Genomic DNA, 20,801 nt, shown 5'->3' with positions numbered 1-20,801 from the left:
ACAAGAAAGCCTTGCCCTCCGGGGAGGCTGCAGAAAGGGAATCTGAGTAACCTTAAAACACGTTTAGGGGGTTTCCCTGTTGGCTCAGCGGTAAAGAACCTGCCTGCAATGCAGGAGACCCGGGTTCGATTTCTGGATCAGGAAGATCTCCTGGAGGAGAACACACAACTCACCCCAGTATTCTTGCCTGGAGAATCCCATGGACAGAGAAGAGCCTGGTGGGCTATAGTCCATAGGGTCGCACAGAGTTGACCACCACTGAAGTGACTGAGCACGCGGGCATACAGAAGACATTTAGGGGACTCTCCTGGTGGTCCAGTGGCTGGAACTCCAAGCTCCCAGTGCAAGGGGCCCAGTTTCCATCCCTGGTCAGGGAACTAGATCCTACTTGCCGCAGCTAAAAGTTCGTACGGTGCAACCAAAGATCTCGCGTTCCACAGCTAAGGCCCAGAGCAGCCAAATCGACGAATGAATTAATTTTTAAAAACCAGACATTTAGGGTTTAGACGGGCCAGAATCGATAGCGTCATTTGTGGCTTTGCCAACTCCAGACAGTGGAGGGGAGCCCCTGCCTGAGCGCTGGGGGGTGGAGCAGTGTTCTCTGGCCCTGACGGCGTAGAAGCCAAGCATGGCCTGACCAGTTCTTCGGGGCCGAGCACCCACTCTCTGGCTTTGGCTGGAGGAGAGGGCTGGGTGGCTCATAGGTGCCAGCGACCTGCCTGCCACTGTTCTGCCTTAGGGAGAGGAGCCCAGTCCTGCCTTCCTGCCCCTCCCCGGCCGTCTGCTGTCTGTCAGAGCAGGCTTATCCTGTGGGAGACCCCAAAAATCCTGCGGGGTAGGAAATGCCCCTCAGTAGGTCTCAGGGTCCCCAGGTTGGGGATGACAACAGCAACTGGGATGATTCTCTGAACCGTTAGAGGCTGAAAATTTCTTTTCGGGCAAAAGAAAGGGGACCAAGTGGGTGGTGAGGAGAGGGCCTGAGTTGCCTCTCTGCCCCTCTGTGTGACTTAAAATGGCTAATGAGGGGACATCCCTGGCGGTCCAGTGGTTAAGAATCTGAGCTTCCAGTGCAAGGGGTGTGTGTTCAGTCCCTGGTCGGGGAACGAAGATCCCACAGCCTTGCTGCACGGCCAAGAAAATTAAAAAAAAAAAAAAAAAAAGAAGGTTGGAAAATGACTAATGAGCGCCTCAGTCTCCTCCCCCGGTGACTGAGTGCGGACGCGTAGATGAGGCACTTCACTGTCTTCTGCTTCCAAAGGCAGGCTTTGCGCCTGTGTGTGTAGCCAGCATGTGGACAGATGGTTTGGGACAAGGTTGGAAGAGCCCTGGACTGGGAAGGGCTTCCGGAGATCTAGGTTTGCATCTGTTTTATGCTGAGCTGCAGGAGAGCTTGGGGCGAGCTTGCATTTCTGGGTTCCGGGGTGGGCATCCGCCCGCATCGCTCATCACTGGGCTGCTTCCTCCGGTGCTCACCCGTCCAACCAGCAGGTGCCCACTCCTTCCAAACACACCTTGTAATTGGCTCCCAAGGGTATGTAGCCAGGCCTTGATCCCAGTGAGTGAGCAGGGCCGGGGAGGGGAAGCGGTGAGGCCCAGGATGACAGGTGAGGTCTGGGAGTCTTGTTTCCTGACAAAGAAGATGACATGGATGGAGAATTTCTCCCATACCCGGCCTTCCTTTGAAAAGAAAAGAAAAACACTATCTTCTAAATGGACTAGAAAATGCCAAGTTCTGGCTTCTAGTCTTTAAGAAAATCAGTCCTCTCCTCATCTCACCTTTCAGAAAGGTAGCATTTGCTCACTGATGATGGAGGAACTGGCATTTCAGCTTGCTGAGAGCGGGTTTAATATCTGCAGGGAGCTTTGTTCTCCTGGGCCTCAGGGGTCTGGCCACGATGATCCTCTTATTAGAATACCTGTTGAGCAAGTTTTTCCAGCCCATGTCGGAATTCTTGAGAGGTATCGCCAACAATTCCCACGCTTCTTAATTTCATGTGAGAGAGCTTGGTGGGGTTGACGGTCAAAGAATCCTCCTTATTATGTAAATGCAACGGAGGTTGCGCTGCCATCCACCTTTGGCTAAAAGCACAGTGAAGACTCATCTCCTCAAACACAGGGGCCACCTTTACAACCCTTGGCTCCCATGGCCTCCAGTAGCCATTCTTCTGTTAAGTGGATGATAGCTGTGTGAAGGGTCTAACCATTGCCCGCTGTGGGGGACATCATTTATAGGAACCACAGTGGTATAAGCACTTTATCAGAGGCTGATAATTATTATACCCATTTGACAGACAGAGAAACTGAAGATCAAAGGGATCAAGTCAGTTACTCAAGGTCAGAGAACTGACTTAGCCAAGATTTGAAACCAGGTCTTACTGACTGGAAAACCCATGCTGTTTTGATCCATCAGTCTGGAGCGTTTGGCACTCTGCACAGGGAGCAGGCATTCTGGCGGGTTTCTCCTCCACCCTGGGCTGTGCTGGAAGGACCCCACGGGAGTGGCAGGATTGGAGGGGGCACCTTAGCTGGGCCTTGGAGTGAAGGTGGAGCAGGTTGCTGCTGGGTGGTGTCACGCACTCCACGTCGCGGCATAAAATGCTGACTTGTATTCGGTTGTCTTGTCCTTCAGTCCCAGGAATCCCCAAACTCGGAAAACTTAGCCAGCCCCTTAGAGGAAAAGGTAATGGAAGAATCGATCAGCAGTAAAAAAAAGGAGAAAAGGAAACATGTGGACCACGTAGAAAGCTCAATATTTGTAGCACCTGGAACTGTTCGCTCCTCAGATGACCTGGAAGAAGACACCGGTGACCACAAGGTCCTTTCCAGGTATTTTATTAACATCTTCTCGCCCCAGAGCCCCTGCCTGGGGAGCTACTCTCTAATCTCATCCCACTTCCGGTTTCTGATTGGATGGGGATGTGGGGGCAGGGCTGGACAGCAAGGGAAACAGATTCAGACAAAGTGCTCCTTCTCCACACATGGGCTCCCCCAAGGACCTCCCCTCAAAACCAGGAGGACCTGCACCTCACCTTCTCTCCTCACCGCCAGCAGCTCTGGGTGGAAATGGGCAGCAAGCAGAGAGATGGCTGAACCGTAGGTAGGGGTGGGGATGAGAGGTAATAGACTTGACCCTGCCACCCTTAGTCCATGATAACTACCAGTCAGTGTAGGTAGAGACCAAACTTAGCCGTTTAGGAGCATCTTACAGAATCGGAAGGGATGTGCTGAATATGCGTGAAGGGAACCATTTATCACTGTTGCATGGAAGCTAGATTTAATATGACAGCTTCACCCACGAGTTTGGGTCCAAGGCAGTAAGGATGGTCGATTTACCCGAGGGGAGGGGGAGGCAGGGAGGATAATGAACTTAAACTGCTAGGAAGCCTGTAACACACATCTGCTCTGTCACTCGGAGGCCACTAGATGGTCCGGATTATTCCCAGGGAAAATGTTTAACTGCTGAATGTCAGAAGACCCTGGTCTCTCCCCACCTTCACTCATCATCACATTTACCATCAGCTTGTACCAGCCCTTGTGTATTCAGGCATTTCCCTTACATTGGTTCATCAATTCTCGTGGGCACCCTGATAGGCAGGCAGGTACGACTGTGCATCATTAGGAAGCTTGGGGGGTACCTCCCAGCTTAGGAGATGCCAGAGCTGGGGGTCTTGGACCCAGACCTGTCAGAAGTCCTCACTCCTTCTGTGACCCCACGTTGCCTGTGCTGGGTGAGCCATGCTGACCACAGAGGGAAATGATTGAGATAATCATTGCGGGAGTGGAGGGGGTCTTGAAGCCCATAGAGGGAGAACCAGAGGGTGGGGCTGTCCAGTGCCCTGCTTCCCACTTCCCCTCCACCTGGCTCCCATGTTGGGTTTTGGGGGACAAAGAGCAGATGGGAGCCCAGGGGAGGAGACACAAGGCACAATGGGAGGCAGCTGCCAACTTAGCCTATGACTGTAAGTCCTTCTCCCTGCCCTTGGCCGTGACTGGCCAGCAGACGTCTATGCGGCTGGACCTGACCCTGCTCTAAATGCAGATGAGCACTCCCGGGCAGGTGGTCCAGGGCTGTCATCTACTCCACCCCAACTCGGGAGGGGCCACTAGTCAGATGCCAGACTGCCCCCTTCTCCCTAAGCAGATCAGCCTTAGCAGCCTTTGAGCCGTCATGTATGTGTGATGGAGCCCGCTAGACTTGGGGACTCTGGAAGACACCGGCCACAGCTCTGCCCTCCAGGAGCCCTCAGCTGGAAGGAGACAGGGAGTGCTCCATCTATCCTGCTGGGACTGGGTGGGCCCCTTGGGTATAAGAGGCAAGTAGGGATTTATGATGAGACCTCAGAGAGGGTCAGGGCAGCCTAGGTGCTGAGAGATCATTTGAATTCAGCATCAAGGGATGAGCAGGACTTGCATTTGGGAGAGGGAGAGAGATGTTCCAGGTGGGACAAACAGCCTGAGCAACAACTGGCACATAGTAGGCATCTCAGGAAGCATTCATGGAGTGGGAGGGGGTGGGAGGAGAAACGGGAGCATGGGGGTGGGGAGGAAGCAAGCACCTTGGGTTCGTCCCTCTTCATCAGAAGGACCAGCAACACCCACCCCGTGGAGATGGGACTGGGGAGGGATAGAGAAAAGTAAACCGATATTTCAGTGTCTGTGAGCATGAGGCTGGGCTGACCTTTTCGTGCAAAGGTGTTACTCTGATCTCAGCTCCTCCATCCCATCTCACTTAAGCAAAGCTGTAACTGTGATGCAGCATTTTAGCCAAGGTGGAAGCTAGATACCTAATGTCATCAGATAACGTGGAGGGGCGCTCATGCGCATGGAGGAACTTGGACCCCAACGCCCATCCTGTGCTCAGGGCATCTCACTGCCCCCCCCACCCCCCCGAGCCTGACTCCAGAGCACTGATGACGGAGGTCATTGCCTGGCTGAGGCTTAAGAAAGGAACGGAGCCCTGGGCATCTATCTCTCTGCGCAGGGACAATACAGGGTGTTTTCCTGGCTGTCAGTCACCCCCGTGGCTCCCCGTTGGTCTAGGCGGAAAGGCCGCTTGCCCAGAGCCTGCAGGACCCCTCATGGCCTCATCTCTGTCCACCCTTCCCCATCCTCATCGCACCAAGCACCCTGGCCTTAGTTGAGGTCCTGGAATGCCCCCAGCCTATCTCCTTCACCTTTCAGGATCGTCTGTCCCCTGCCTGTTTTCTATCTTGCTCTCGAGTCTCAGCTCCACTACCACTTCCTCCAGGAAGCCCTCTTGGATTCCTCCAGGCTATTTTTGATACCCCTTTATATGTTCTCTTAGCTTCTATTCTCTTTCTTCACAGCATTGATCAAAGCAGTCATTTCTTTAATAGTATGTGGAAGGACGTATTTATCATCTACTCTCCCCCTAGATTGTCAGCCAGCTCCAGCCAGCTAGGACCAGTATGGTCCTAGCATTTAGCGCAGCACCTGGCTTGCGTTCGGCATTCAAGGAATAAAAGTTCTTTGTTGGGGGCAGGAGGTAGGGAATGATAAGGAGTGGGCATGCTCTCTCAGTTCAATGTGGGCTCCTGGAGGAGCGGGTTCTTTGTGTGTTTTTTTTTTTTTTTTTTCTGTTGGTGCATTTTGTTTCATCTCTGTGCTGTGATACCAGCCAGGAAAAACTAACCCAGACTTTGAATTGAGGATGAAGCTGAAGTTTCCCTAGGCCTAGCCCTGCACCTGGGACATAGTAGGTGCTCAAAACCTGTTAGCTGGAAACGTGCCATCCGCAGAAAGGGAAGAGCTTGGTGATGTTTAGGGGACAGCCGTAAGCGGTAATAGCAAGGCTGACAATAATGGGACTAAACTCTTCTCTGGACCCCACAATGCCATATAGTAGGTTTGCCTTGAGGAGACTGATGTGATGGTCTCTATATCAGGCCAGTCCACATCCAACACCTCATTCTTCTGTTGGGCAGCAAGACAGGACCACTTTGACCTACGGAATGCTAGTATCTCTGACAGCTCCAAGAAGCAGATGGAGTGGGAATGATGATCCATTTCACAGATGAGGAAATCTGATCAGAGGTGTAACTATTTGACTACGGTTAATCAACTACGGTTAATTGACTATGGTCAATCAGCTGGGAGTGAACCATAGAGTGGTGTTATCTGCATATCTGAAGTTATTGATATTTCTCCCGGCAGTCTTGTTTCCAGCTTGTGCTTCCTCCAGCCCAGCGTTTTTCATGATGTACTCTGCATATAAGTTAAATAAGCAGGGTGACAATATATAGCATTGACGTACTCCTTTCCCTATTTGGAACCAGTCTGTTGTTCCATGTCCAGTTCTAACTGTACTGAAGCAGCTTCATTAGAAGATCAGAGATACTTCCCACATCAGCCTGACAGATATAGCTAGAAAACCCGCCACCTCTTGTATGAAAGGAAACGAGGTGGTCCAGACCCAGAAATCCTCAGCATCATGCACGGAGCACTGCAGAGGGAGTCCGGGTCCCAGGACCCAGTCCAGGTCTGACTTTAGCTTGCAGACGACCTCTGGTGAGTCCGACGATTGGGGGATGTTTGGAAAGAGAAATCTTCCTCCTGCTTTGAAACCCTATGATTTTTAAGAATATGTGGTCTGCTTTCTATTTGAAATTATCTCTCACTTTTTTTTTTCTTGTCAATGAAGGCTCAGTGTGTCTCTTTCATATCATCCTGCTGTTTTTAAGCACGCATACTGGATAATGGGTCTCATTTCCATCACTAGGTCTTAAGTCAGAGCTTGCCTAAATCCACATGTGGCAGCCTCGGGAAGGGGGCAATGAGGAGTTCTTGGTGGCATCAATTCAAAACATGTGTTTATTTTTCAGGACGAGTCACAGTGACTCCAGCATTTACATTCGACGACATACTAATAGGTCTTTGGAATCGGTTAGTATGTGAATTTCTTCTTCTTGCATCCGGCCCCTGCTAATCAATTCCTTTCCCTCCTTCCTTCCCCCTAGCCCAGAGCTTTGAAATTACTGACGTGCAACAGCTATGCTTTTGGATAGAAGACAAGCAAATTGAAACCTTGTCGTTAAGCACAGTCCAATCAGATGTCCAGTTTGGGCATTAGGGGATGTAAATAAAGTGATGATTTTAAAGCCCAAAGGCCTCTTTGTCATAACAATCATATCCAAGACCTCCCGCCCAACCCCTGCACACACATCCAGAAAGATCACCTTCAAAGACAGAGATGCAGCCTAAGCAGAGGGTTCCCTTTGTCTTCACAACCGCTTAGCTCTGCATGTGTTGGCCCCCAAAAGCCCGGGGATCCATAGCTTGCCCCGTTTGTGGGGGGTGGGGCCTCTTCCGTCCACCCATGGGAATAATTTGTGTAGATCATTACATACTAGTTTTATTGTGGAACTAGACGTTTGCAAGATTGAGAAAAGCATGGCATGCTCGACTTTGTATATTTAAAATCATCTTATTTTCTGTTTCAGAGATTTCATCTTTACTAATTGGGTTGCGGGGGTTTTGTTTATAAATTTCACTGTAGGATCATTTTAGCTATGTTCAGTTGAGGAACGCAGCGGATGTGGATGACAGAAGAAACAGAATGTTAACCAGGTGGGTGGCTGGACTCCAGGCTCAGTAGGGTTTAAGGGATTTTTTTTTTTCTTTAATCACACAGTCTACCTTCTGGGGGTGGCTATTCTCCAACTAGGGCTTTGTTGGATAATAATATTAATAGTCTAGAAACATGCAAGAAAATACCTGTTCCAGAGAAAGTGAATGGAAATTGAATGTGAGTGGGAGGGCAACGTAGATATGAATCCAGGTTGACAAGCAGGGCACGGTTCAGAAAAAAATGACTTGGTTTAAAGGCAGGTCTGGGTCATGAGACCTGGGTGTGAGTCTTCATTGAGATAATGCAGTGGCATCAGCTGGCCCTCTGAACAGAGCCAGGCAGAGGAGGTAGGGATGGGATACTGTGTGTGCTTTTTAAAATGCTGTAGCCCCTGACAACCGTGTTCCTTCTGTGTCGCCACCACAGGTACAATACTCAGAAGCTCACTGAGCTGATTTTACAGTTTTATGGCATCAGAGCAGACATGAAGAGGGAGTGGAAACATGCCAGGATGTCTATGAAAGTATTTCTTACTGTCGGAGAACTAGATGGCCCAGACTGAGTGTCAAATGGTTGTAACACCGCCCGTTTAGAACATAAGCAGGCAGACAAATCTGAAACTCTGACAATCCTGAGATGTCCCTATCCCTGTTAAAGTTATTGAATCACTTAATTTTATTTATTTATTGTATTTGCCATGGATTTGAATTGGCTTGGAAGGACTTGAAAAATGTTAGTCACTCAGTTGTGTCCAACTCTTTGTGACCGCATGAACTATAGCCTGCCAGGCTCCTCTGCTCATGGGGTTCTCTAGGCAAGAATTCTGGAGTGGGTTGCCATTCCCTTCTCCAGGGGCTCTTCCCGACCCAGAGATCAAACCCGGGTCTCCTGTATTACAGGCAGATTCTTTACCTTCTGAGCCACCAGGGAAGCCTGGAAGGACTTAGATTATTCAAACGGAAAGACTCTGAAAATTTCCCAACAGCCAGGAGTGTGATCTTTAGACGTCTACCTCTCCGGTTCTTAAAAAAAAAAAAAGAGGCAAGATTTGTTTCCCTCTCCTGCCGTAAAATGGAAATATTAATTCACATTTTCCACTGGGCTTGACATCCTCATAGGAAAATAGTACTTTTAGCTTTTATGAGATAGAGTCTTTGAAAATTGAACCCTCAAGGTTGAGAAATGCCGTCGCGTTTTCTATGCTTTTGAGCATTTATTACCTATGCAATAAAAAAAAAGTAGTTTAAAATTTCTCTAAAAACAGTTTTAAGAAGAAGAAAGAAATTCTGCCCCTTATCTGCGTGGGAATCACTCAGTTTCCAGACCAGGGCAAAGGTTTAATCCCCTCTTGGCCTGGCTTCTTGCTATATCAGGAGATGATTCAGGGAAGAGGTGATTTTTGCTTCTCATAATCTGTCATGTGCCCCAGATTGACCCCGAGGAGCTTACACACGGGTTCTATAAATGCAGCTGCAAGCAGAGACCCCCAGCCCCGACTGCGATCAGATAATGTCTTCTGAGCCTTTTCTGTCACCACCACACAGCCCCTTTCTAGACTCCCTCCACCAGGCAACAGTAAAACATCATTTTAGTGCTACCTTAGGGCTTCCCTTGGAGAAGGAAATGGCAACCCACTCCAGTGTTCTTGCCTGGAGAATCCCAGGGATGGCGGAGCCTGGTGGGCTGCCGTCTATGGGGTCGCACAGAGTCGGACACGACTGAAGTGACTTAGCAGCAGCAATAGCAGCAGGGCTTCCCTAATAGCTCAGTTGGTAAAGAATCCACCTGCAATGTGGGAAACCTGGGTTCGATCCCTGGGTTAGGAAGATCCCCTGGAGAAGGGATAGGCTACCCACTCCAGTATTTTTGGGCTTCCCTGGTGGCTCAGCTGGTAAAGAATTCCACCTGCAATGCAGGAGGCCTGGGTTCGGAAGATCCCCTGGAGAAGGGAAAGGCTACCCATTCCAGTATTCTGGCCTGGATAATTCCATACAGTCCATGGGGTCGCAAAGAATCAGACACGACTGAGCGACTTTCACTTCACTTTCTGTTAAAATAAGATAAAAATAAGAGAAGAGGGACTTGCCTGGAGAGTGAGTGGCTAAGACTCGATGTTTCCAACACAGAGAGTCCCGGCTTCAATCCCTGGTCAGGGGACTAGATCCCGCTTGCCACAACAGAGATTCCGCATGCTGCAACAGAGACCTGGTGCAGCCAGATAAATAAAAATAGATATTATATATATATATATATATATATATATATATATATATTTACTCTCTTAAAATTATATATCTACTCTGTCCTCTTAAAAAAGAAAATAAGAAAGATACCTCTCACCAATATGGAACCTGGTAATCATTTTCAAGGTTAGATTCCGAAGCCAAGAACAAAAACTAGATGGTAGAGAGGTGTGTCTTTTTGTTGCTAATGGCTGTTTTTAAATGATCAGTTAGCAGGGAACGCCTCATTTCTCTCCTTAGATTCCTTAGGAAGCCCCTCTGTTCCTGGGAGCATAAAAAGAGCTGACAGCCTTGAACTCTGCATTCAGGGCACTGCTGTATAACAGGACACATCCTGGAGGAGGGTGCAGAGCTGGCCCGGGTCCTGGCTCTGTCACAAAAGTCATTGTGTGGGCTGGAGAAAGCCACCCTCCACCTACCCCACGAGGTTCAGCAGGCCCATCTGCAGATTGGGGCTAACAGCTCCTCTGTTTTGGTGTCGTGGAGATGAACTGAGAGGGTCTAAAAGCTCAGAGCGTCCCGGGACCCCACCCTCCACCTGGGTCTGCCCCTCGCTGGGAAACCGAGCCATTGGCTCTCCAGTTGGGCAGTGAGGCTGGAGGACAGGGAGGGAGTGGGGGTCCCCTGGGTGGAGGAACCCTGCTTGTGACTGCTTTGGTGTGTCTCCCTCCTGCAGGAAGGCCAACCACTCGGGCAAAGCCAGGCTGCGGGAGATCCACAGCTCCCAGAGCGACTCGCTGACACAGCTGGTCCAGCAGCCGGACGTGATGTACTTTATCCTCTTCCTCTGGCTCCTGGTTTACTGCCTGCTGCTCTTCCCCCAGCTGGATGTCAACAGACTCTGATGCGTGCGTCTGCATAATAAAAGAGACAGGACCCTGGCCGTGGGGTGGGCATTCTCCTTCCTTCCTCTTCTTGCCTATTCGGGATGGGGCACTTCTGCAGATAGTGGAAGACCATCAAGGAAACTTAGACCACCCCCCCAACCCTTCCCCACTATTTTTTTTTCATGTTTCCTTTCGTTTTCTTTTCTTGTAAGTCCTAAGCATGCTTTTCTCTTAGGCTGTGAACATAACACTCAGGTGTGTGGCCGGATCCTTGGGTAGGGTTTGTTTGTGTGCCTTGTTCTGCCAGGTTTTACTATTAAGCTTCATGGCTGAGACTTATGGGGCTTCCCAGGTGGCTCAGTGGTAAAGAATCTGCCTGCCAGTGCTAGAGACACAAGAGATGCGGGTTCGATCCCTGAGTTGGGAAGATCCCCTGGAGAAGGAAATGGCAACCCACTCCAGTATTCTTGCCCGGAGAATCCCATGGACAGAGGAGCCTGGCGGGCTACAGTCCCTGGGGTTGCAAAGAGTTGGACACGACTCATCGACTGAGCACAAGCACTGATTCTTAGCTTGCTCGGCTTTTAAGGTCCCAGATGGACTTGAGTTTGTTACCTCCTGATGACAAAGGGGATGGATACCCCAGGGAGAGCCCTTATGGGAAGAAAACTGCCCCACTTTCCTCCAAGAGGGGCATTTGGGTGAAGGCGCTGGGGGCCCTGTGGTGGTCTGGTGGTTGGTCGTGGTCTTCACGGGGTGGGAGAAGGGGTTATCCAAAGAACAACACAAAACTGCTGGCTCCAGGAAAGTGCGTCCACAATCGGCAAAATTCACAGAAAGTAAAGGCTGGGTCATGAGCTGCAGTGCACACTTGTTCACGCTAGGGTGTTTTTCTAGGGAGGGGATGCATTTTCATTTTGCTTTTGCACTGACTGATTTGAGATAAAGCTGTGATTTTTCAAACCTTTTCCACCCATGGAATCCTCCTTTCAAGAGGATTCTCAGGGGGTGGTCTAGTCGAAACATGAAAAGCAGAGCTTTGGCTGACTCGGCAAGGCCTGGGATCCCTCTTGCTTTGTCTTGGGCAGTCCTACACCCGCACCCCCCACCTCCGGCTTCCATCCATGGCTCCTGAGGCCGGTACCCAAGGCTGGTACCCAAGGCTGGTACCCAAGGCCCTGCAGAGTACTGTAAACACCAAGAGCCTCCCAAGGCCCCAGGAGGAGGGCAGGGGTGACCTGGCTGAGAACGAGCTCTGGTTGGTGTTGGAGCAGGTAGTAGCCCAGCAGGTTCCTGCCCCGAGAACACCTGTGTGCGCACCGCCGCACAGTGCGAGTCTGCACCGCCGTCCTTTGTGGTCCGTTATAATGGTTTTCTTGAAAAGGGGAAAGGTTTCAGAAGGCATCTTGAGAAGTAGCCAGAACTGGCAGGTGGTAGAGGAACGGCATCCAGCCGCCCATTGATCTTCCGTCTTCCTTCTACCCTGGGCTCCCTGCTTCCTTTCAAGACACAGGCCCTGCCTCCCTGGGTATCGCTTCCTCCTCCCCTTGTCCTCCCCTGCTCAGAAAGCATATTGAGTGAGACTTATAAACCCACAGACTACGAGGTCGAGAGGGGCGTTCAGACAGCATCTTCGCTGCTGAACCTGGAGAGGCAGAGCCGTTTGACCAAGATGGCACAGCCAACCAGTAGCAGACTTGCAAGTGTACCCAGGCCACCCGATGTCCCCCCCGGAGCTGTCCCCTCTCTTAGGGAACTTCTCTTGGGCCCAGGGATGTCCTGAAAAAAATAAAATAATAAAACGAATAGATAAGAATGTCCTCATTTAAAACAAAACCAAAATTCTTAGGTCAACAGCCAACCTTTGTTTTTTTCTCGTATTTTTCCCACGAAGTTTTGCTCACTTCCAGGCTTGTCGCCCGTTCCTTCTGGAATATCCTTCACGGCTCTAACAGCCTGTCAGCTGACACACCAGTGTTGTTCTTACTCCAAGAATCATGCTTCTCTCTCTGCAAGCCAAGGGCTTGCTTATTTCAAGCAGTGGGTCTCCAGTTTACAGAATTCCAGCATGGCCAAAAGAATTTACCTAGCACATTTGAGTTGATGACAGCCAAAACCTGACTTCTATCCCACTCTAGTTATAGCCTGCCTTCTCTCCATGAACGAATCTAAGCCATCCAAGCTGAAAGCTGTTGGGAGCTTGGAGCAATTCCATCTACAGGGCCAAGTGTCCCATGGAAAATGAGCTAATTAATGAGCTCCCTAGCATCATTGAACGCTCAAAGGTACAGATACTAAAGATTATGTGTGTGATATTTTATAACTCTGGACATCAAGCAGTCCTCACCGAAATTAGATGCTTGAAGAGCCAAGGAAGAGCTGACCCAAGCGTTAATCATTTCATTTTAAGGATCTAGACCTTGTTCAGAAAAGTCTGCAGGTTTTCTCTCTCACCCATTACAAAGTGTAATATTATTTAAAACCATCTACTGGCAAGATGCCTGAAAATCATTTAGTTCAAGTTGGCAGCAAACTGATTTTTTTTTTTTTAAGAAAAAAAGATTCTCACTTGAGGATAGGCTTGTGTGAATAAAGTCAGTTATAGAAGGTGAGTAAGAAGCCCGCAGGACAAACCACCCCATGTTTTCTTTTTTTTTTTTAAGAATTTATTTTTAATTCTTATCCAAGTAATACATATTCATAGTTTTAAAAGAAACAAATACAAGAAGGCTTTTAATGGAAACTAGCAATCTCCTGTGTCTTGCTTCCTGGAAGTAACCCTTTCAACTCTTCCTATTTCTTCTAATATTTACCTTTGCATTTCTATATAACATGCTTATATTTCTTTTTATTTTTAGAATACCAAGATACCTGCTGGCTTGCTACCATGGTCGAGAAGGATCTTGCTCTTAGCCTAACCCACTTTGTTTTTCCAGCATGGTTAGATTTTGTTGTTTGGTGCATCTCTCCTCATCGCGAGCCTACGAGGTCTGTTTACTTCTGAACCAAATGGTGTACTATAGTTGCTTGTCTTTTCTCGTCAAATTTTTTTCTCCTTGATGATGATGATGATGATGATGATTTTGGTGTGGTACCTTCCTTAATAACTTCCTGAGAAAAGAACATGGGAAGTAAATTTTTGAGATTTTGCATAACTTAAAATGTCCTTATTCTGCCCTTACCCAGGGGTAGCTGGATATAGAATTGTGGGTGGAAAATAAGACCCTCCCACCACTCCCACCTCCAACGTGGTTGTTGAGATTCTTAATGTCATTCTGATTCCCAGGCCTTTAGCTGTGACCTGGGTTTCTCCACCTTCCCAGGAAACATTTCAGATCCCTTCATTCTCTGTGTTCTGAACAGTCCCAGTGACGGTGTGCCCTTGATGGTGTGCCTCGTTCTGGGCTCTCGTGGGAAATTTCTTAAGTTTTCTTCTAATTGTTCACATTTTTTCTTTCTGGACCACCTGTTGTTCCAATGTTGGACCTCCCAGGCTAATCCTCTAATAGTTTTTCTGTTTCTCATCTCTTAATTTTTTATCTGCTTGCAAAGACAGTTAACTTCTCAGTGTTCCTGGTGAATGGGTTTTAATTTCCAAGACATTTTGTGGCTGTTCTCTTGTTTCTGTTTTATAGGGTCCTGTTCTTGTTTCTTGGCTGCAGAACTTCTCTCCCTGGATGTTCATGATAGTGGGGTTTTGAGGAACTTCTTTTCTGCTGTTTTGCTTTTATTTCCTCTAAGTCCCCTTTCTTTTGGTTAATCTCAGTCTTTCATGATACACGTTTTCTTGAGATATCTAGTGATCCTGTGGATCTGTTCTTGTGTAAGAGTGATATTTCAAAAAATGGATTGGAAACTCTGTCTGTCAACTCGTGCATTTTTCTGTAGGGTCACCAGGTGGGCACCTGAACTCTTCAGGGGAGAACCACACATATCAGTAGGTCTTATGCAGGTCTTTTCTCATTGTGTTTCTTTAGAGATATTTCCACTTCTCTCTGAGCATACACAGGGCTGCTACTAGCCTATGCAGAGCCCTCGTGCAGTTTCAAAAGGGCATTCCCTCTGAGTGGATGACTTCCAGATAGGTGCCCCTCTGGGGCAGAAGCCACCCGTGGGCATGTGGCCAAACTGGCAGGCGCATTTTTTGCCTCTTTCTCCAGTGAAAGGCTCAAGGAACAGAGCAAGGGCTAGAGTTAACTCCCAGTTTCCCCTTAGCCTTGCCTCTTTGTGCAGCACACAGACTGTAGGGCCGTACCCAGACATGCTGGCGCACACCTGAGTGCCCGCACCCTGACCTCTGAGCAGGCGTCTCATCACCATCAGTATGTAGACACAGTGAATCGGTCCCGCCGCACTGTGCCTGGTGTCCCTGGGTTGGACCTCCTCTGCTTCCCCTGAGGAGTGGCTGCAGCTCGGTACCGCACCTCTCCTCTGCACATACGAGGTGTTGGGATTCCTTGGCCCTGCCCGTCTGCCTCCACTCTGCCCCTGCCATAAATGGGTTGGCATCTCTCACCTGTTGTCACCTCCTCTCCATCATTCTGTCTTCATGATGCCATCACTTCCATTCCTTTGCTCTTGTTTCTGTGGGCTCTCGCCAGGGAAGACATGAGCCCACGTGCTCAGGTCACCATCTCGAACACATGGGCCCTCTCTATGCAGTCCCCTGCGTGCTCTCTCCCTGCTGGTTAGGCAAGCTCGCTGCTGTGTGGACATGCTTGTGAACTTGCCCTGAGTCCTGCTGAGCCAGTGGTGTTCAAGCGCCTTCAGTTCGCACTGGGCCAGATTGGGGGTGTTGGGGAGGGAACACACAGTGCTCCCCTTGATGCCACAGTGCAGATAGGGGTTCTCCTTCCTGCCTCTTTCACCTCCTGCCCCTACACAACCATCTTAGAGCTCCCGTTGCCCCCAAGCTCCATGCACTTTTTATGTTTTCCTTGCCTTGCTTCATTGGGAAACCAGTAGCCCACACTGGTGTCGGCCAGTGAACAATACGGCTGCTCCCTCTACTGGGTGGCTGTTTGGAACTGGGTGGGCAGTTTTTCCCGGTCAAGCCAGGACTCTGTGGGGAGATGGGTTCCCACCAGGACTGAGAATGGAGTACTATCTTCTCTGCCCCTTAGACAACCACTCCAGACACAGGCTGCTTCTCCCTTCCTGGGATTCAGCAGAATTCTCCCCAGCTCTCCTCTCATCCCTGTGCAGTGCTAACGTGCTCTGTGTGAAGGTTGATCTCATAGAAGGCAGAAGATTTGGAGGCTGCCTCCCTGTATAGCCGATCTCCATAAATTGTAGATTGTTTGCTAGCCTTAGGGATCACGTAGGGATCACAGTGTCTCATTTAAGAAATGAGAAAGACGAGGATCAGGAAGGAGAAATGACTAGTCCCAGTGTTGCTTAGTGCCCTCAGGAGGGACATCTTGACACCCAAGTGAGTTTTCTGCAAACCTCCAGCCTCCGGTCCCTGAAGCTCACTTGCACCTCCTTTCACATCAAGGACTCAGAACATCTAGGAGCTGATCTCAGACACAAGCCCGAGGAAACAAGGAAAGACTGTATCTCTTGAATACCAGAATTCATGGTGGCTTCCTTGTTAAGAACTCTTCTGTCTCCATGGTCGTGTCACTGAAGGGCAGTCCTGTGACGCACTCTCTTTCATGTGACCTTGGCTTTTCTTAACTCTCCAGAATGCCACTGCAGCTCGCAGATGTGGCCTCTCTCTCCTTTCTGCTTGGAGACCTCCCCAGCCATCTCCATTGACGTCCTGAAGTCCCCGAGGTGGGCTGTGTGCAAGTTTCAAGGCAGCATGGCTCTTCAGAACCTTCTCGGTGATGCTCTGGCCAGAAAACAAGAGCCCGTGATGCCCTTTGGGTCCAGAGGTGTTATTTCTCTCGCCCCGACATTGCATCATCTCTGCTGAAACCACCTTTGGGGGCAGATTCAGTGCCTGGGGCCACAGCTGCCGTCCTGAGGCCCCACTGAACAGCTGGCTCTTCATCCGGTCCATCCAGCTGCTGAGTGGGGCTGCGCTCAGGACGAGGGCCAGGACCTGGGCTGAGCAGCTGAAGGCTGAAAGCCAGCATGAGTGATAACATGCTCATTTGCTGGAAATGGCTGCAGAGTTTGCCTTAACGGTTAGCCAGCGTCAGGGAGCCAAGAAATGAGATGTGGCTTCTTTGCTGGACATGAAATCCCATGGATCTCTTTTTGCGCTGTCTCTTGTTGGGCATCTCGTTGAGGAAAAACAGTCAGCCAAGGGAAGTGAACCTGATGCGAGCAGAGCCGGGACTCTGTTTTGCATCCAGAATTTTCCATTTCCATGGCGAGCATGCAGATGCTGTGGCCTCAGGCTCCAGGTGAGCCCTGGCCCTCCGTTCTCTAATGCATGACAGCTCCACAGTGACCCGCAGGTCTTCACCGTCCTCCACTCTCGTGGGCTCTGCCATCTTGGGAAGGGGCAAAGGCCTGGAGACTCTGAGCCCCTACTTCCCAAGGGTCAGCAGAGATCATCAGAGTTCTGGAACCCCTCTGATTTTTCTGGAATTGCCAAGTCCTCCTGCACAGGGAAGATCAACTTAGATGTTTATAATTTGTTCTGAGAACCTTGATGAAAACCCATCTGACAAGCAGTCACCTCTAGCCCAGGGCTATAATACCAACAAGCCAAAAAGCATCCTCCTCTGTGGGAAGAAGACAGCCAGTGTTTCAGGCTGTTTGACCACATGGTGTTAAATACACAACAGTCTGGCCCTGATCCCACTGGTAACTTTAAAATCCCTGACACTTAGATGTCAAGGCCAGCTTTCATCTGGCAGAAATCTCTCTAACTGAAGCTGCCCGCCCACTCATTTTATAGTCACTTCCTTCCCCAGGAGGTTTTATGGGATGGGGAGGAGGGCAGGTTTGGGAATCAGCTAGATTTAGGTTCCAGTTCCAGCTCTGTCTCCAGATACCTGGATGACCTTGGGCAAATAACCTCTCTGACCATCTTCTGTGCAGAGTAGATACTCAGTACATGTTTGTTGAGTGAATGATAGTTTCCTTGTGGACTTGCCCAGTGGTCTAGTGGTTAAGACTCCATGCTTCCACTGCAGGGGACACAGGTTCGAGTCTTGGTTGGGAAAGTTCCACGTGCAGCCAAAAATATTAATAGCTTCCTTGTGAGCTCGTTACAACATTGTATGCTACTCAGCAGCTCCTTGCCTGCCTGTCCCTCCTCGCCAAGCTTTGACTAGACCTCCTTTTGTTATATTCAGTTACCATAGCTTTTCCCAGCTTCTTTCCAACCCACCTCCCTCTTGCCAGCTGCTCTGTCTCAAACCTAACTCATACCTTTTATAAGAGGAAGTCTACCCATGAACTCACTGGACCCTTAACAATCACAGGAGGTGGTTCTTTCAGCACAGGAGGTGGTGCTTTTAGCTTCAGAGGAAGCTAAAACACAAGAAGGAAAAATAATAAGATCATAGAGCTGGCAGGTGGCAGAACCGCAAATATGGGACTTCCTTCCAAACGTTGATTTCCACCCAGGACTTCACTGCTTAGAAAATAAGCTTTGCCCCAAGGTGATTCTGATTCTTACTGACTTCAGTCTAGTTGGCAAGAGTGGGTGAGGACCTCAGAGCTGGGCAGGTGGTGAACTTTATCTGTCACTTGTAACCCCCACCTTGTGTTCTTCCCCTTTCTAGGTTTCTGCACACTTTGACCCTTCCTTGGTGATTCGGTGGTAAAGAATCCACCTGCAATGTGGGAGACCCAGGTTCTGTCCCTGGGTCAGGAAGATCCCCTGGAGGAGGGCATGGCAACCCACTCCAGTATTCTTGCCTGGAGAGTCCCATGGACAGAGGAGCCTGGTGGGCTACAGTCCATGGGGTTGCCAAGAGCTGGACACAATTGAGTGACTAACACTTTCACTTTCCACATCAACACTGCTTAAATATTTCCTTCATCCTCAGTTTGTAAAAGTGACTGAGTAACATTGTACATCAATTATGCTTCAATTAAAAATAAGTTTAAAAAATTTTAATACCTGAGGACACCCCAAATTCAAGTTTTACCCTAAGGTTGCAAATTTATAACTAAAATGACTGCTTTTAAAGGGCCTTCAGCAGCATAAATTCAGTGTCTTAACATTCAGGAGTGAGTGACTTTAATTAACCGCCCCCAGCTCTTCACTCAGTTCTTCTAATATGCTTTTCAGAGTGGAAGAGAGGCCCCCTCCTTTGAAAAGCAAATTTCATTGTCCTGGGCAGAACACGATTAAAATAAGAATGAGAACATGAATTCCTGGGAGTAAGACAACAGGTTGGTCTGTGAGATAGGAATCACCATTTTCCCTCTTTGTTCTGCCTTTAAAAAGTTGTAGGTTTTGCATTGTTGCAAAAACAAATAGAAAAGTATCTTTTGATAGGGTTTTTTTTTTTTTTTTTTTCCTCCCATTTGCGATAGTTCCCACTTCTCTTAGCCCCACCAGAAGTCAGTGGACTTTGCTGTGAGGATAGCCACAACATGCCTGGTTGAAACACTTTTTAAAAGGAAACTCTTAAGAGTGTCTGTAACCTAGAGAGTTGACAGTGTTCCAGATTAGGACAGCACTGGCCTGGCTGTTAGGAACGCATGTCCTAGCTCGGTCCCGCCTGCTGTGACACCTTGAATAATTCATTTACCTTTCTGGGTTGGAAGTTTGAAGACCTCTTTTTAGAAGTTCATCCTAGGTTTAAAAATCCAAAGGTTAGCAAGTTCGTTTTTTTTTTAAACATCTCAGTTAGTGGCCTATTTGCTTAGAATAAATGTGCCTCTGCATTTGTAAGTGAATTCCAAAGCTTAGAGCACGGTATTTAGAAAGGTGCCTTCGGAAAGGGTTTGGTGGAATAAAAGGTAGTCTGTCTGTGGAAGGTGTGGGGGTGGAAGCTTGTAGAATGTGCAAGATCTGCTTCCTGGGCTCCCAGAACTAAACTGGTCTCCTTAAATTAAATCAGCATCTGATGCAGCAGTTTTCTCAGATTCGTTGCAATTCACAAGTTCAGCCACAGGAATACACAGATGTAAACACCTGGACCTTTCTATTCTCCTCCTTTCCCCCAGCCCCTCTGAGCATCGACACGCATAGTGTTAGCCACTCGGTTGTGTCCGACTCTCTGCAGCCCCGTGGACGGTGGCCCACCAGGCTCCTCTGTCCAGGCACAGAAATTCCACTTGAGTCAGAGGCTGCTTGCATTCTAGCATTGGATCCTTGAAGCCAAAGACTGGCACGTTTGTGTAGAATGTCCCTGGGGTGGGTGTGGCACTTGGGGAACGGGTACCATGAAACAGAGACCCTTTGCCCTTGAATTGCACCCTAAATTAGCTGCTGGCGTCACTTTTGATGCTGGTAACATCGGCCAAAGACAAAGAGTAAATACAGAAGGATGGTCGGTCCCTGCCGTGGAGCAGGTGCGAGGTCGGGACCAATTAGTAAACCTGGGCACAGGAGTTGTTGAAAGTGTATAGTATTGAGTGATGATAGGTTTATTTTTTCAAGGTCTGTAGTATGTTTAATAGATTCACTGCTACCGTTTCTTTTAATATCATGGCAGGACTTAATTGATAATGTCTGAATATTTTTACTGAGAGGACTAAGAACTATTGGAAAAAAGTGAAATGTTATTTTGTAGTACAAGAATTATTTTGTCTATTTAGTCTATACATAGCTGTAGCTTTGTAAAAAAAAGGTATCTTTGTAAAAAAATTGTATGAACGTGCACTCTTATTTATTAATTATTGTAAATGAAGATATAAATGATTATTTGCATAATTTATACCTGTGGGAAATTAACTGGAGTGTTTGTTATTTGACTGTTTTCTATTAAGGAGTATTAGGCTTGGTGCTATGATGAATGGTCTTGTAAAATTACATGTATTCTTAAGAAAAATTTTGGGTATAAATCTCATGAATCAACCAGCTCATTGATCATTCTCATTTCCATGTGTATCCGTGCCTTTCCCAACGAGAAATTACACTGTCTTTCCTTCATCCCGACAAAGAGCACTGTTGCCAGGGTAAAAGTGAAGCCAACTGACTATAGAACCATAGAGATTGTAAGAAATCCGTCTTTTTTTTAAACCATTAACTTGCCTCGCGCCTTTGCAGGTGCAGCTCTAAGA

The 20,801-nt window shown here is 48.5% G+C and overlaps 1 protein-coding gene across 4 annotated transcripts in view; it reads left to right on the top strand.

The window, feature by feature from the left end:
• CLMN (calmin) overlaps nucleotides 1–20,599 on the top strand; it is a 122,016-nt gene extending 101,417 nt beyond the window's left edge. Inside the window, exons 10-15 of one of the 4 annotated variants that reach the window (XM_027521748.1) lie at nucleotides 2,630–2,826; nucleotides 6,843–6,903; nucleotides 7,517–7,587; nucleotides 8,015–8,111; nucleotides 10,512–10,720; nucleotides 13,517–20,599. In XM_027521748.1, coding sequence (XP_027377549.1) covers nucleotides 2,630–2,826; nucleotides 6,843–6,903; nucleotides 7,517–7,587; nucleotides 8,015–8,111; nucleotides 10,512–10,676 — 591 coding nt within the window. In that variant the 3' untranslated portion in view covers nucleotides 10,677–10,720; nucleotides 13,517–20,599. Of the gene's footprint in view, nucleotides 1–2,629; nucleotides 2,827–6,842; nucleotides 6,904–6,977; nucleotides 7,126–7,516; nucleotides 7,588–8,014; nucleotides 8,112–10,507; nucleotides 10,721–13,516 lie in introns of those variants that run through there. The other 3 variants (XM_027521750.1, XM_027521751.1, XM_027521752.1) reach the window with 3 other exon arrangements.
• The last annotated feature ends 202 nt before the right edge of the window (nucleotides 20,600–20,801 follow it).

Source organism: Bos indicus x Bos taurus, chromosome 21, assembly GCF_003369695.1.
Source record: "Bos indicus x Bos taurus breed Angus x Brahman F1 hybrid chromosome 21, Bos_hybrid_MaternalHap_v2.0, whole genome shotgun sequence".
NCBI classification, from domain to species: domain Eukaryota; kingdom Metazoa; phylum Chordata; class Mammalia; order Artiodactyla; family Bovidae; genus Bos; species Bos indicus x Bos taurus.
Note: the sequence above shows the minus strand (reverse complement) of the source record. Positions and strands in the feature narration are given on the sequence as shown.